Source organism: Sorex araneus, chromosome 2 (assembly GCF_027595985.1).
Source record: "Sorex araneus isolate mSorAra2 chromosome 2, mSorAra2.pri, whole genome shotgun sequence".
NCBI classification, from domain to species: Eukaryota; Metazoa; Chordata; class Mammalia; order Eulipotyphla; family Soricidae; genus Sorex; species Sorex araneus.
Genome location: NC_073303.1, coordinates 329,957,569 through 329,974,139, shown reverse-complemented (window position 1 = coordinate 329,974,139; position 16,571 = coordinate 329,957,569). Strand labels below are relative to the sequence as shown.

Below are 16,571 nucleotides of genomic sequence, written 5' to 3'. Positions count from 1 at the left end.
ACCCAGAAATACAACTTCTAGGAATATATTCCGGGGCCCCAAAAACACGCTGCAGAAAAACCATCTGCATTTCTATGTTTATTGCAGCAATATTCACAATTGCCAGAATCTGGAAACAACCCACGTGCCCAAGAACAGATGACTGATTGAAGAAACTATGGTACATCTACACAATGGAATACTATGTAGGAGTTAGGAAAATGAAGTTATGAAATTTGCTTATAAATGGGTGGACACTGAGAGTATCATGCTGAATGAAATGAGTCAGAAGGAGAAGGACAGACACAGAATGATTGACCTTATTTGTGGAATATCCCACACAGTATATACTTATATGCATATCTCAAATACAGTAAAAGATATATACATACCTCCTGGAGAGCCCGGCAAGCTATTGTGAGTATCCCACCCACACAGCAGAGCCTGGCAAGGTACCCGTGGCGTATTTGATATGCCAAAAAACAGTAACAATAGGTCTCATTCCCCTGACCCTGAGAGAGCCTTCAATCATTGGGAAAGACAAGTAAGGAGAGGCTACTGAAATCTCAGGGCTGAGTGTAATAGAGACATTACTGGTGCCCGCTCGAGTAAATCAATGAACAGTGGGATGCCAGTGATACAGTGATTTGTGGAATATAAAAAAACAACATAATATGAGACAGTAAAAACAAGGACAAGGAAAATTAGTTTATGGTTGAAAGCCTGCCTCAAGTGCCAGGGAAGAAGGCAATTGGGATAGAGAAGGGACCATTATGGTTTTTAAAAAAAGGTACAAACACTCATTTGATTCATTGTTCATAAAATAGTACATATGTGGTTGGAGTGTTTCTCAGTGGTAGCTATTGTGCCTTGCATGTGTGAGGCCCCCATCCTCAGCATCTAAAATAAGGTACACTGGAGAGAGAGAAAGAAGGAAAGTGCCTGCCATAGAGGCGGAGGGCAGGTGAAGGGAGAGAAATTGGGGACGTTGATGGTGGGAAACGTGCACTGGTGAAAGGACAGGTATTGGACATTGTATGACTGGAATGCAATCGTAAGGAACTTTGTAACTGTATTTTGCTGTGGTTCAAAAAAAAAAAGATAGATGCATAGACTTTACATCTCCCCTATAACCTTCCCTTTTTATTGAGATGTAATTTATATACAGTAATATGTTCTCATTTTTTAAAAAAAGGTATGCAGTTACCAAAAACATGTGTTCTTATATATAAGATAAACTTCCCCTTTTTCAATATTACATCCTGACCAAAACCTTGATAATATATCAATTTTTAACTCCATATTGAGTAAATTCTCTTTTATCTTAAAAGTATTTTTTTTCAGGGTTTGAGGTCATATCCACCTGTACTCAGGGCTTACTCTTGGGCTCTGTGCTCAGGGATCAGCCCTGGTAGAGCTTGGGGGACCTTATAGGGTTCCAGGAATTAAACCAGGACTTAAGTTCTATAACACAAGCACCTTACCCACTGTGCTATCTCTCCAGTCCAAAAAGTTTCCTTTAAATAGTGTTCCAGTGTCACTCATCTTGTTACTATTCTTCCAGCCCTTATACTCTGTTCCTTGTCTGCACTCCCACCTGTGCTTCTGTACTTGTAGCTTTGTCAGTTTCCCCAAATTTCCTACTCAGGTCTTGGAACTCCTCCATTTGGGGGGCATAAATACTTTAAAACTCCCGTCACATCTTTCAGCGGCTCTGCGGAGATCCCAGCCAGCTGAGGGCATTGGCTTCTGACCCTCCCCCAGAAGACACCCCCCTCCACACACTCCCCAGTGAATAAAAAACTTTGATCCAAAAAAAACCCCAAAAACTCTTACATGTAAGTATATGTTAGATTTACATGCAATTCTCATCATTTTATCATACGCTTTCTAATATAAAGTTAAGATATTCTCAGTAAAGAGTCAACTAATATTTCATGGTGATTGCAATCCCAGAACCCACCCAACAGCTTGCACTTAGAGTAGTGCTAGCCAAGCACATGGTGGCAAGTGAAAACTTGTTTTTAACTCTCTCAGCCATTTTAAGTACCATTGTTTATATTCCTCTGCCCAACAGTCCTCACTAATGTTCAATCCCTAATGCAGCAGAGATAAAAAGCCATTACAAGAGCAAGGGATACAGAGGAAGTATCTAGAAAACATTGGTATATAGGCAGCTTTAGGAACATTTCTTTTTCTACAGGATTATGACTTGGGGTCATGGACCTCTGAAATTTCTATGCATGAGCCTCAGGGATCAGTAATACCCTAGAACTTTCTGTAAAGATATATAGCTATAGCCATAGATATAGATAAAGATATAGATATAGATATAGATATAGATATAGATGTGTGTATGCATATATATATCACAGTTAAAGAGGTTCCAAAGTTTTGTCTAAAACATAATGGTAAATGTTCTGATCTTTTGTTGTTGTTTTTGCATCACACTCAGCACATCCAGCAATGCTCAGGGCTTACTCCTGGCTCTGAGATCAGGTATCACTTTTGGTGGTGTTCAGGGGACCATATGGGATGCCAGGGATCAAACCTGGGCCAGTCATGAGCACCCTACATATTGCACTATTGCTCTGACCCCACACAATGAAAATTTATTCTATTTAAAAGACATGTTTAGGAAGTTGTGCAAAGTAACATTGGTCCCAAAGTCTTACCTTTTCCACAAAGTACAGAATACCCTCATGGCCACGCTGGCCAGGAGGCTTCCAGTTTAGCACCACATAGCTCCGGGTAGCCTCAGTGACAGAGAGATCTGTAGGGGGCCCAGGAATAACGCCCTCTGGAAAACAGCAAGAAAGAGTAAGCACATTGTGGAAATCCCAGGAAACTCAGTCACTGATGCTTTCTCCTACTGGAGGAAGGCTTATGGCTACTCCATAGCATAAAGAGTAACTTGTCCAAAAATTCTTCCAAGAATACTGACTCACTCATTCCAAGTCAAAATTTTAACTTTCTTTGCATGACTATTTGATGTTTTTGTACTGATCCACAGATAGTAGCAATGATGCAAATAATATTTTATATATTTACAAAGATAAGTGCAATTGTAGATTTCAAGTGTCATTTAAAATGGGATTCTTTACTTCTGTGTCCCTCCAAAATGAAATAATCAGATGGTGACTGGGAGAGAACTCTCAAGGGGTTTTCTGCACATCTTTTATTGGCTTTTATTTCCAAGCTATATTTCTGATGATATTTATATAGCAAACATTCTGGGAAGCACAGAACTTCTCAATAGTTACACAAATCTACCATGTGTACAGAAATCTACTGTCCCGTGCCACATCCCACTGAATGGAGAAGAATTGGAATATCAGGGAAAGGAAAGAGAAACGCAAGATTCATGCTTTGTACTTTGAAACTGTTGTGCTGTGAGTAGCAAATATTTGTCTCTGACCCAGGAATCTCTAGTCTTTTATGAAACTATGGCACTGGATTTATCCCCTGTGTGTAAGATAAAATTTTAGATCTTCCATAGTTCATGTCAGAGAACTCTTTCCATGCAATACTATGCAGCTGTTAGAAAAGATGAAGTCACGAAATTTGCGTATAAGTGGATCAACATGGAAAGTATCATGTTAAGTGAAATGAATCAGAAAGAGAGAGACAGACACAGAAAGATAGTACTCATCTGTGGAATAAAGTAACAATAGGAGACTAACATCCAAGAGTAGTAGAGATAAGTACCAGGAGGTCTGCTCCATGGCTTGGAAACCTGTCTCACATGCTGAGGGAAAAGGCAGCTCAGATAGAGAAGGGAACACCAAGTAAAGGATGTTGGGAGGACCCATTCGGGTTGAAAGGTGCGTACCGAAAGTAGACTATAGACCGAACACAATGACCACTCAATACCTCTATTACAAACTACAACACCCAAAAGGAGAGAGAACAAAAGGAAATGCCCTGCTGCAGAAGTGGGGTGGGAAGGTTGGGGATGGGGTGGGTGGTGGGAGGGATATTGGGAACGTTGGTGGAGGAGAATGGGCATTGGTGGAGGGATGGGTAAACAATCATTGTATGACTGAAATGCAAACACGAAAGTTCATAAGTTTGTAATTGTACCCCACGGTGATTCACTAATTAAAGAGAGAGAGAGAGAGAAAGAGAGAGAGAGAGAGAATTCTTTCCATGCGAAACAATTAAAGTCTGAGCAAATGATGTATCAAACTACTTTTTGGATCTTGGACATTGGTCAGCATAGAATAGTGATTCCTAACAGATGGGAAACAAGTGAGTTGAGCCCCACCTCTGGAGAGAGTTCCAAGGCATCAGTTCAGAAAGAAGAATTCAGGGAAACCCCCCAAAAATGTCCCCGGGTGGAAGAGAAGCAGCAGAAATCCCAGGGAGGGGAAGATATCCACCGAGTTCCAGGCACAGATTTGGAAGGGAGGGCATCACGGAGAGGGGCTGCAGAGGCTGCAGAGCGACCCTCTGCTACCAAGCACACATGCACAGGAGGAAACCACATGAGGCTGGGAAAACCCACCCAAAATAACTGCAGGGAATAACCCTTCAAGCTCTTTCAGGAGGAGGGAGAGTTCATGTTCCCACTAGCCAGAGTGGAAATCTAGCTCATGGGCCATTCAGTGGAAGGTTCAGAAGGGCATTGCCTCTGTAGTATTGCCAGTTTCCCCACGAGAACAAAGGTCAATCGTGTTTCATCTATCAAAGGCAAACTTTAAAAGGATTAAATTAAATTACTTCCCCCAGAACAAAGCTCAAGAATATTTATAGAAATACAAAACCAACAGCTCCCCAAATGTAAATTCAAATGTATAAAATCAAAGATCAAGAAAATAAAGGCATGATAAGATCAAGATCAAGAAAATCAAGAAAATAAAGCCATGATAAGGGAGAAACAAACCATAGTAACAAAATTAGAAATTTATAAATAATTGAATAATTTGACAGGTATACAAAGAAGTTATTATAAGTATATTTTACATTCTATAGAGGATAAATATTTAACATGTTAATTTAAAATATAGAAAAAAAGGACCAGAGCAGGAGAGGTAGTACAGCAGGTAGGGTGCTTGCCTTGCTTGACCTAGGATAGATCCCTGGCACCCATTATGGTCCCCAAGCACTGCCAGGAGTTAACCCTCAGCACAGAGCCAGGAGGAAGGCCTGAGCATAACTGGGTGTGGCCCAAAACCCACCCTATCCCATCCTGCAAAAGAAAATAGGAACAAAGAAATAGCTTAAAGGTATAGGGATTTCACATGCAGAAAGTCTCGACTTGATCTCTAGCACCACATGGTCCCCTTAACACCACCAAGCGTGACCCTGAAGCCAGGAGGGTTACTGGAGAAGTCCCTAAGCACCACAGATTGTGGCCCCAAAACTAACAAAAAGTGTACAAATTAATTTTTAGAGATGAAAATGACAAAATCTAAGGTCATTTTAAAAATGTCATTGGCTAGAATTCACAGAATGCTACAATCTGAAGCAAAAAAGAATAGTAAAAGTCAGCCGCAGTAAGAAGTATCCTGAATGAAACAGAGAAGAAAGGATACCCAGCATCAGTCGGCTGTGGTTTCAGGTGACATGGAAATTGGGATCCTTGAAACAGATAAGAGGATACAATGGAGAAAAAATACTTAAATAAATAACAGTATAAGCCAGAGAGATAGTACAGTGGGTAAGGCACATGCCTTGCACATAGCCCACCCAGGTTCAATCCCTGACACTCCAAATCATCGCCTAAGCCCTGTCAGAGTCATCACTGAATGCAGAGGCAGTAGTAAGCCCTGAGCACAACCAGGTATGATCCAAAACAAAAAAAAGAAAAGAAGAATAAAAGAAAGAATGGTTTTAAAATGTCCATATCTGACAAAACAATAAATTTATAGTCTTAAAGACTTTGTTAGCCACACATGATGTATAAAAGAAATAAAAGCTTTTTTTTTTGGACCCGGCTGTGGAAGGAGCATGATGGAGGGGCCCGAGGGAACGCCCTCGGACCCCAAGCAGCCCACTGAACTAATTCCGGCATGGGACCAGAGACCCCACGGCGTGCGGAAGCTGTGGGACCCGGGCATCCCCCAATTCTTTTAACCTGTCTCTCTCTCAACTCCTCCCTCCTGAACACAGCGCAGGGGCCGCGGTTTTCCTGAGCGCAAAACGGAGACGCCGATTCAGCCAAAACAGGACGTGAGCGCGCTTGCGGGAGTCCCCAGGGGGCGGGGGCGGCGACCCCCGCCCACCGCAGTTAGATACTTAAACCCACCTCCCCCACGTGTGCTTCCTTTTGGACCCGGCTGTGGAAGGAGCATGATGGAGGGGCCCGAGGGAGCGCCCTCGGACCCCAAGCAGCCCACTGAGCTAATTCCGGCATGGGACCAGAGACCCCACGGCGTGCGGAAGCTGTGGGACCCGGGCATCCCCCAATTCTTTTAACCTGTCTCTCTCTCAACTCCTCCCTCATGAACACAGCGCAGGGGCCGCGGTTTTCCTGAGCGCAAAACGGAGACGCCGAGCCTCTCTCTAGGTTTCTCCATCTTATGAGCACCATAAAAGGGTAAAAGTTTGTAGTGATGTTATTTCTGGTTGTACTTTCCCTGGACTTTATACAGAAACCCAAAACCGCGCGGCCGCTGCCGCGGCCGCGCAACTTAATGTCATCTTAGTATGAGCAATATGTAATGGTTCCTTTCTAATGGGGCGGACTTTTGTGGGAGATCCTAATAGTAAGTCTGTTGCTGAAATATTGAAGGCAATCAAAGTGGTAGCCATCTCACTAGACTGAACTAAGCTATATCCCCACGCCGGCTGAGAAGAAATTTTCTTCTTTCTCGGGAAGAAACGCGGTGTGTCATCAACTACAGTGTGATGTCCATTAAGCAAACAGACCTGGTGGCGTGGGAAAGGGATATAAGGGGAAAAATTATGTACAAGGAACAGCGGGACGCTGGTGGAATCTCGAGCCGGAGCCGACACCAGCGCAAGACCGTCGGTTCCAGAGACTGCTTGCAGATACTCTACAAGTCTATCAACTAAGCCAGAGCCCCACGCCTGCTGATGACGGGAAATAACCATCCTTTTCGGTTTTTTTTTTTTTTTTCCCTTGTCAGGCAGCGTGGCGATTACTAAAACAGGCGTGAACTCGGTGGCACGGGGCAAGGGGGAAAAAGAAAAACTATGTAACAAACAGCGGGACTTAATATCTCTATATTCTTAGCAATGGAGAACTATCAAATGCCTCCTTGGCAATAGGACTGCTTTTCTTTTTTGGGGGAAACCCCAACAACGGTAGTGAGTTGTGTGTTGAAACATGGAATGTAATCGAAATAAGGCGTAAACGAAGTGAAACATATCATGTGCAAGGGTTGGGACTGGGGAGGTGGGAGGGGGCGGCAGGTATACTGGGGGGGTTGGTGATGGAAGATGGGCACTGGTGAAGTGAAGGGTGTTTGAGAACTATATAACCGACATAATCCTGAGAACTATGTAACCCTCCACATGGTGATTCAATAAAATTTAAAAAAAAAAAAATAAATAAAAGAAATAAAAGATGTGCATCATTTAAACAAGATGTATAAAAGAAACTAAAAACATGCATTTCATGTTTTTGAATTTTTGAAACAGTGATTATAGATAACATTAAAAGTAGACAGAAGAGGGGCTAGAGCTATAGTACAGGGGATAGGGCATTTGCCTTGCACGCGGCCGACCCGAGTTCGATTCCCAGCATCCCATATGATCCTCCAGCACCACCAGGAGTAATTACTGAGTGCAGAGCCAGGAGTAACCCTTGTGCATCGCTGGGTGTGACCCAAAAAGCAAAAGAATAAATAAATAAATAAAAGTAGACAGAAGAAAAATATACACACTGTACTGAGAAACAAAAAAAGAATGACAAGGCCTGAGAGATGACTCAGTGGACCTGCCTTATAGGCAATAGCACCTGCCTTATAAGCTGAAGTCATGAGTTCTATTCCCAGAGCCACCCGCATATACTGAGCCTAGTTTTAGCAGATCTGCACTCTAGGAGCCCCAGCACCACAGCAGATGTGCTATCTTGGGTTCACAGCCAGTTGCACCACAACTAAATTGTGCAATCCCTAATGATCACTATTACTAAAATATGTGCATGTACCATAGCCAGAAGTGTGACTTATAGTGAGCATATGTGTGAGCACTTCAGCAATCCACAAAGACACTGAATCCTGACTGTGTGCAAGCACAATAAATGAGTGTGGCCCTCAGTGACCACATGTGTAAGTACTGCAACTAAAGTGTGTGAACCCGGGTGAACACTGTGACCAAGTGGTGAACACTACAACCAGATATATGACCCCTAGTGAGTACAGTAAGTAAGTATGTACTATCATTGGTCATTGCAATAACAACAGTGATAGAGGAAAGAGGAAGAGTAAAAAATAATGATAGTAGCAGTCATTCTTACAGTGCAGGTGTGCACTACAATGACTCAACTCTTTAGTAAACTAAAAAAAAAATATCAACCTGGTCTTCTATATACAGTGAAGATATATTTCAAAAGTAAAGGTAAAATAGAGACTCATATAAACCAAAAAAATACATAATATCTAACTAGCAAGCTTGTACTATAAGAAATGATAAAAGGGTAAGGGGTCCAGGGAGGTAGTTTAGTGGTAGAGCTCTTTCCTTCTGTGTGTGAAGTTCTAGGCTTAATCCTAACACACACATACACACACACACACAGAGGGAGAGAGAGAGAGAGAGAGAGAGAGAGAGAGAGAGAGAGAGAGAGAGAGAGAGAGATGTGTTAAAATAACTGTCTCGGGGAAAAAAAGTAACTCAGATAACAATCTAGCTTTGCACAAAGAAATAAAGAGCAACAAAAGATAAAAATGAGTGATTATTTAAATCATTTTTCTTACTTTTAAACCTCTGAAAGCAAACTGATTCTTTGAACCACAGTAATAACATTATATTGCACAGTTTAAGAAACAAATAAAGCGTTTTCAACAACAGCAAGCGGGATAGAGCTATAGTACAGCAGGTAGGGTATTTGCCTTGCACAGGGCCGACCCAGGTTCAATCCCCAGCACTTCATATGGTCCTCCAAGAACCACCAGGAGTAATTCTTGTGTTTTGTTTGTTTGTTTGTTTGTTTTTTGCTTTTTGGATCACACCCAGCGATGCTCAGGGGTTACTCCTGGCTCTGCACTCAGGAATTACTCCTGGTGGTGTTGGGAAACCATACGGGATGGCACATGGCCAACCTGGGTTCGATTCCCAGCATCCCATATGGTCCCTGGAGTAATTCCTGAGTGCAGAGCCAGGAGTAACCTCTGTGCATCACCTGGTGTGATTCAAAAAGTACAAAAAAAAAAGAAGCAGTTGGGCTGGAGAGATAGTATGGAGGTTAAGGAGATTGCTTAGTATGTGGCTGACCCTAGTTCAATCCCCATCATTGCATATTGTCCTCCAAGCACCATCAGGAGTGATTCCTTAGCACAAAAACCAGAATTAAACTAAGTATAGCTGTGTGTGGCCCTAAAATTTAAATAAATAAATAAATAAAGTTTATATAGTAATCAGAGAAGTTTAGCGTGCCCCACCCCAATAATTAATTTAGATTCCTTCCATTTCTATAGAGAGAGCCATAAGTCCACAACTTTAGTCCTAACAATGGTGCCAAGACAATTCAAGAAGAAATTGATAATATTTTCAACAGATATTGCTAAAATAATTGTATAATGATATGTAAAATAATAATAACTTAGACCCTAACTTTCCACAACATGGAAAAATTAAGTGAATTATAAATTAAAATGTAAGAGTTCATGATATAACATATCTAGACAAAGAAAAAATATCTAAATGAACTTTCATAAAGATATAAAATATGATGCAAAAATGCTAATTTAGCATATTAAAATACTTAGCATTATTAGAAAATTCAAATTATGACCACTATACACTATGAAATGAACCACCACTATATATATATCACTAGAATATAAAATTTTAAAAGACTGAACAGAAGGAAATTCAGTGTTTAAATAGTCTGCCTTTCGGGCATCAGGACTTGCATACTATCCCTGGCACTGTCCTGCATGCTGAGTTTGATCCCAGTGGCACTGTCATTGAGGATCCCCAGGACCACAAGAAAGTGTGTGAGCATCACAAATAGTGTGCAACCCAGAGTGAACGCTTCAACCAAGTGTGCAACTCCCAGCCAGCAACCACAACCAAAGTGTGCAAGCACCACAACTAAAGTGTGAAGGCCCTGGCAAGCACTGCAATGAAACGGTGCACAAGCACTGCACTGCAACCAACAGTGTGAGTCCCCAAAGAAGGAAAGGGAGAGAAAAGTAAAAACTAAACTAACTTTTTAAAAGAGTGACCATACCAAGTACAGGTGATAGTGTGGAAGAGTTGGAACTCTCATATACTGCTGATGGGAACGTAAAATGTTACAACCATTTTGGGAAGACAGTTGAACGATTCTTTAAAAATTAAACATATACCTAACACATCATCTATCCATTCAACCTCTGGATGTTTATCCAATATAAATGATGGCATATATCCAAAATAACATTTAACAGACATTCACAGAAGCTTTTAATAATCGTGGATAAACAAATTTGAATGAACTGGAAGATGTATCAATATAATAAATTTTAAAATAATTATGCAAAGGGAATTAGACAAGAATGAATATAATTCCTTTTCTTTAAGCTTGTGGACAATAAAACTAGCAGATCAGTAGTGAACTGGAGATGGGAAAGGACTGAGAGGAAAAAATGATGAAGGGGCATAAGGACACTTGAGGGGTAATAGATAGATTCACTACTTTTATAAAGGTGATAATTTCAATGGTGTTTGCACATGTAAATCTTATCAACTGATTATCATGTTATAACATCCAGCTTGCTAGATGACAATTGCACCTCAGTAAAACTTTTAAAAAGTAATTCTCTCAAAATATGTTACTCTATAATTTCCAAATATTTCAGGTCTTTACCAAAACATATTAAATTATCTACAGCAGACCCTCGTTGTAGTGTAAGCTAAGCCATATGACAAAACATTAGCGAAAAGTATCTGAGGAAACTGTTACTTTACCTGTAGGTTCTTCTTCAGTGACAATGATCTGTCCAGTCCAGGGTGCTGAGGGACGACCTGAACAGAGTCAAAGAAAAAAAACACGAGGTTTTGGGGGCCGGAGTGATAGTACAGCAGGTAGGGCATATGCCTTGCACACGGTCGACTCGGGTTCAATCCCCGGCATCCCATATGGTCCCCCAAGCACAGCCAGGAGTAATTCCTGAGTGCAGAGCCAGGAGTAACCCCTGAGCATCGCTGGGGTGTAACCCAAAAAGCAAAAACAAAAACAAAGTTTTATGAGTATCATTTCCAGTGCACTGATTAAAAAAACAAATTAATCATACATGGATTGGTTACTAGTTTACTGACATTCCCCCCTAATCAATCTTAGCATATATGTGACATTGCATCCTCAAGGGATTCACAATCTGTTAGTCTAGAATTTACCTGAAGTGAGTCATTATTTCTAGAATTGAAGCATTAGAATAGAACTAGCATTGCTAATGACACTTTATTCAACAACAGACTGCACATACAATAGGGATCCTAAGAGGTTATACTGTATTATCTAGTTATGTCGAAGGCTATACTGTCTTGGTTTGTGTAGTTACACTCTAAGATGTTTGTACAAGAAAATTACCTATTAATGCATTTTTAGGATGTAGACCAGTTATTAATCAATGTATGATTGCATTAACATAGGCCATGTAAATAAATAACTCATATTCCTTGGTGCTTGTTATTAATCTTCTGATATATATACATGTATATATATCAGAAGCAATATATATATATATGCTTTCTTGCTATCCTGAAGAAATAGCATGTGTCTGAGTGGAACATTTCTGAAACAAATAAAAACCCAGTAGTTATTTGTTCTTCTTTTCTTTTTTTTTTCTTTTTTGGGTCACACCCGGCAGTGAGGAGTATTGATCCTGGGGCAGGTCTCAACTAGAGCAATTTCCATTACATTTAGAATCTACAAAACATCACCACTAAAGAAACCAATTTAAGTCATAAATAATAAACATAAATTCAATGAGCCATACAAAGTAAAGGAGGAAAATTTTGTCTCTGTGATATTATTGACAGCAGGAAAATCTCAACTCCTGCTTCAATCAAGAGTTTTTCACAGTAATTTATGCAAGAACAGAAAATAGATAAGTAAGAAAACTTATTTTAAATGCAAAAAAATTCATTTATATTGCAATTCATAAAAGATGAAAGTATAATGTGGAATTTTCAAGCTTAGGGAGAAGGAAGGGTAATTGGATGATAGATGAAAAGTGATTGGAGAGCAATCATGGAACCTGACCATTCTCCAGAGGAAAAGGTCACATTACTTCATTTAGTTTACTGCAAAGTGAGCTATTACATGTACTTAAGGTAAAGAATAACACTGCAAATAATTCATAGCCAGTGCTCTTTAACTAGAGTGAATCTGTTCCCAGACACATTAGGCAATGTCCGGAGATATTCTGGTTGTCAAACTGGAGATGCGGGGAGGGAAATACTGGCTTTCAGTGAATAAATTCAGGATGCTGCTAAGCCTTCAATCAAGTACACATGTCTAATACTGAAGATGTTCTGTGGGTTCCCAAAAACCAAACACAGAGCATAATTCATGTTCCATGATTTTTACATTAACACATGCAGGCCAAACATAAGAAAAGACTAATTTTGATTGTCTGATATGGAAACTTAAGTATAATAAGATATAATGTTGTAAATGATTTTTTCTATTTTTATAACATTTTATATAACTCACAAAATAGTGCTTGTATAAAAATTCACACAAAGTTGCTAGAGAGCATACAATTTCCCAAAAATATCCTGGGGTTGTTTTATTTTGTTACATTCAGTTTTCTAAGGATGCGCTCCAACTAACGGTAAAATGCAGACATTATACGATACTTCTGTAAATGATTTTTAATGTAAAGAATCTCATGGTATTGAGATATCCATACTCTAAGGGTGAAATTCAGGATAGCAATTTTATTTTTAAAATTAAATTTTATTTATTCTAATAATGTAACTGAGAAGTACAAGTTGGCAACGATGCAACTTCTGGCAGATATCTCTCTGGACTTAGTTACTAAAATACTAAATTACAGAAACCCAAAACTGAGAGGCCGCTAAGTGTGGTCACTCGACCTCACACTTCTTCATCCTCAGCAATGGAAAACAAATTACCTAATGCTTCCTTTTCAGCAGGTCTGACTTTAGGGGAGAGACTCTCCAAACAATAATAGTGAGTTTTGTTGAAATATTGTATGCAATCAAAGTGAAAGTAAAGTGAAATTTATTAGTTACACAGGCGGGGGGGGGCTTAGGGTGGGGGGGCTAGGGGCGTGGGGGTGTTTGGGGTGTGAGGGGGCGGGGTGGAGCTATACTGGGATTCTTGGTGGTGGAATATGAGCACTGGTGAAGGGATGGGTATTCGAGCATTGTATAACTGAGATTTAAACCTGAAAACTTTGTAACTTTGTAACTTTCCACAATAAAAAATTTAAAAAAAATAAAATAAAAAAATTAAATTTTATTTATTCTAAAAATTGAGATCATACCTGGTAGCTCAAGGGCTTAAGAGGTTCCAGGAATCAAAAAGGGCCTCCTATATGCAAAGCATTCCTTCCAGTTCTTTGAGCCATCTCCTTGGCTCCCAAGGTTAGGAAATTTACCTTACATTTTTACTGAACCAGAAAGAAAAGTGGTTTTGCAGCGTGCTGATAATAGGAATTACAGAGTTCTCAAGGTTCTTGACTTTCATATTTGATTTTAAATAGAATCCCTAGAATTTGACTTCAGAAGGCAAGATTTTCTGAATCAAATACAAAATTGAATAGGGTAATGCCCTTAGAAAATTGAGTCAGAAAATCAAAACTTGGTTTTATCCACTCTGGAGACACCCACATCTGTCTGTCTCTGTATCTTTCTACCCTCACATTTCTCTAAGTGAACTTGTTTAAATAAAACTATTTTACTTCAAAATAAGACACTTTTTCAATTTTCTTTTTCTCCCTCCCTAGGATTAGCCATCAACGAAGTATTTCCTATTCTCTTCTCCCTCTAGTGGCAGAAGGAGGAATAACCTTGCAGTGTGATCTGTTGTAGTTATTCAAAATAGGTTCAGAGGAGAGAAAACCTGCAAGATTAACCAAAAAAAAAAAAAAAAAAAAAGCTCACTTTTAAGTCTAGCTTTCTCAGCTGGGTCCAGAGCTGCAACAGGCTCCGAAACACGAGATGGTAGACCAATTCCAGTTTTATTCACAGCTCGGACTCGGAATATATAGGAGCGACCTTCTATTAATCCAGTGACTGGAAACCGGGCAAACTTCACAGGTGTGTCATTGCATTGAGACCAGCTCTCTGTGCCCACCTCACATCTAGGAGACACAGTGATTGACAAAGAGTTAAGAGATGTGTGGTTAAATGAGTTGCTCCAAAGGTGCAGTCCTGTCCATTTCTTTCAGATCTCTACTCTAAAAATATCCTGCTCAAGTGTGATTCAACAATTCAATAAGGGTCAGGCATTCCATTCCATCCTATTGCAAAGTGTCTTCAACACACACAAAAAAATGCCTTCAGGAACATGTACATGTCTTTGAATTCATTCAAAGAAACCCAGTGAGGGACCATAGTAGGAGAGATTCAAGGGGAAACCAGATGCCTAAAATTTTTACACTGGAAATACTAACGAGAAGACCCCACTCACTCCATGTCTTATGTCTTCAATTTCACCACTAGTGACTTATTTCTTTGTCTATTTTTTAAAAAGACATTTTATTTTAAATGTAACAACTGTAGAGAGTCAAAAGAGAGAGTTTTGACTACCTATAAGAAACTACCTACTTACTAATACAGGCACTCTTATGTTTACTGCAATGCTGTTTACCCTAGCCGAAGTACTGAACAACAGGTGAGTATATGAAGACTTTTTGGTATTTATACACAGTGGAATAACCACTTAATAACAGAAGATAAATTCTTGCCATTTGCAACATCATGGATGGAATTGGAAGTTGTTATGCCAAGTGAAATGAATCAGAAAGATAAAAACCAATACCAGACAATTTAACTTTTATGTAGGATATATAAAAACAAAGCAAGAAAAGTGCGGGAGGGAATCAACCCTTGGGCTCAAGCTATAGAACTAAGGTGGCAGAGAGGAAAGACCAGGCACATAAGGTTAAGACAATTCTTCACACTCTGCCTGTCTCCAAGATTTTGCCAAGTTTCCTTCCCCTGTGCAAATACTATTGTAACCTAACACCTGAGTAACTTTAGCTGTGTGCTTTGCCTTATGTGGGTAGAAAGAAAGGGAGTGAGGGAGAGAGGGAGAGAGGGAGAGAGAGAGAAAAGGAGCGCTACATCTAAAGCTTTAAAGATTTCTACAACATGTTAGAGTAGGAAGAACTAAAGATTGCAAGCAGGCTGTATTCTAGTTCTGCCAATTACTACCAGTTTGGTGTATCCTCACTAGCATGAACCTTGGGTTAGCTACTGGTTTTATACTGGTTTGTTCCTACTTTCCAAAGGGTGACTATTGGTTAGTGATTAATATAGGTGAGGTGTTTCTAACAGTGCTAGGCACATGACAAATACTTAATAAATGTTATCAATAACATCTTCACTGATCAAACCTGGAAAATACCTTGGAAATTTGCTGAAGACAATAAAGCAAATACTATAAAGATGGAAAAAAAACCTATCTGAAACTTCAGTTCTTTATTAAATGGTGCAATAATGAAAAAAAGCATTTAATGTACAGTAAAGTAGTATATAGTTTATGATCAAAGTTTTTCTGGATGCTATTGAGCCCAAAGTTGTACTAATGCTATAAATATCAGCTTTAATAACCTTGACACTCCCACTGGACCATAGCGGCACAGATTATCTATCCCCAGTGATTTCACAATCAAGGTTGTATTATCCAAATCTGGAAAGAGAATTGGAGCAATGATTTTAACAAAAATCAAGTCAAGAAATAATATATGTAGGTCAATAGTCTAAACTTGTTGTCTATGTTATCAAAAATCATTAGATGATTAATGTTTAAGATTAACTATAAATATCAGAGCTTATAAGTTTTGGGATAATAAAAACAGTAAGGCACTTATAGATAGAATATAATTTAACACTATTGATTTTTGCTATTTCTTTGTATAATTTAAACTACATATGTGATGTAAATAAAATTTTGTTAGTATTCCTAAAATAATTTAAAATTATTAGAATAGCAAGAATATTAATATTAAATATATTGAATACTGGCTTTTTCACTTCCAAAATGATCTCTATTCTATAAATAAATTTACATAATTAATTCCAAATTAGTGACTTGCATCGGTCATCAAAATCAAAGATGATCTTTAGAATTTAGGTAACAATATAACTAGTAAAAATGAATAGTGACTATATAGAGAGATATTTATACACACAGAGAGAGACAGATAATGAGAGACAGATAAATGAGAGAGATCTGAAAAAAGAGAAGGGTAAGAGAAGCCAGAACAAAAACTAATTTG

At 39.2% G+C, this 16,571-nt stretch overlaps 1 protein-coding gene across 1 annotated transcript in view; it reads right to left on the bottom strand.

The window, feature by feature from the left end:
* The window catches only part of MYOM1 (myomesin 1), a 142,493-nt gene that overhangs the window by 72,695 nt on the left and 53,227 nt on the right, over positions 1-16,571 (bottom strand). Inside the window, exons 12-14 of the mRNA XM_004606000.2 lie at positions 14,230-14,429; positions 11,062-11,118; positions 2,655-2,779 (exon numbers count right to left, since the gene is read on the bottom strand). Coding sequence (XP_004606057.2) covers positions 2,655-2,779; positions 11,062-11,118; positions 14,230-14,429 — 382 coding nt within the window. The remainder of the gene's footprint in view (positions 1-2,654; positions 2,780-11,061; positions 11,119-14,229; positions 14,430-16,571) is intronic.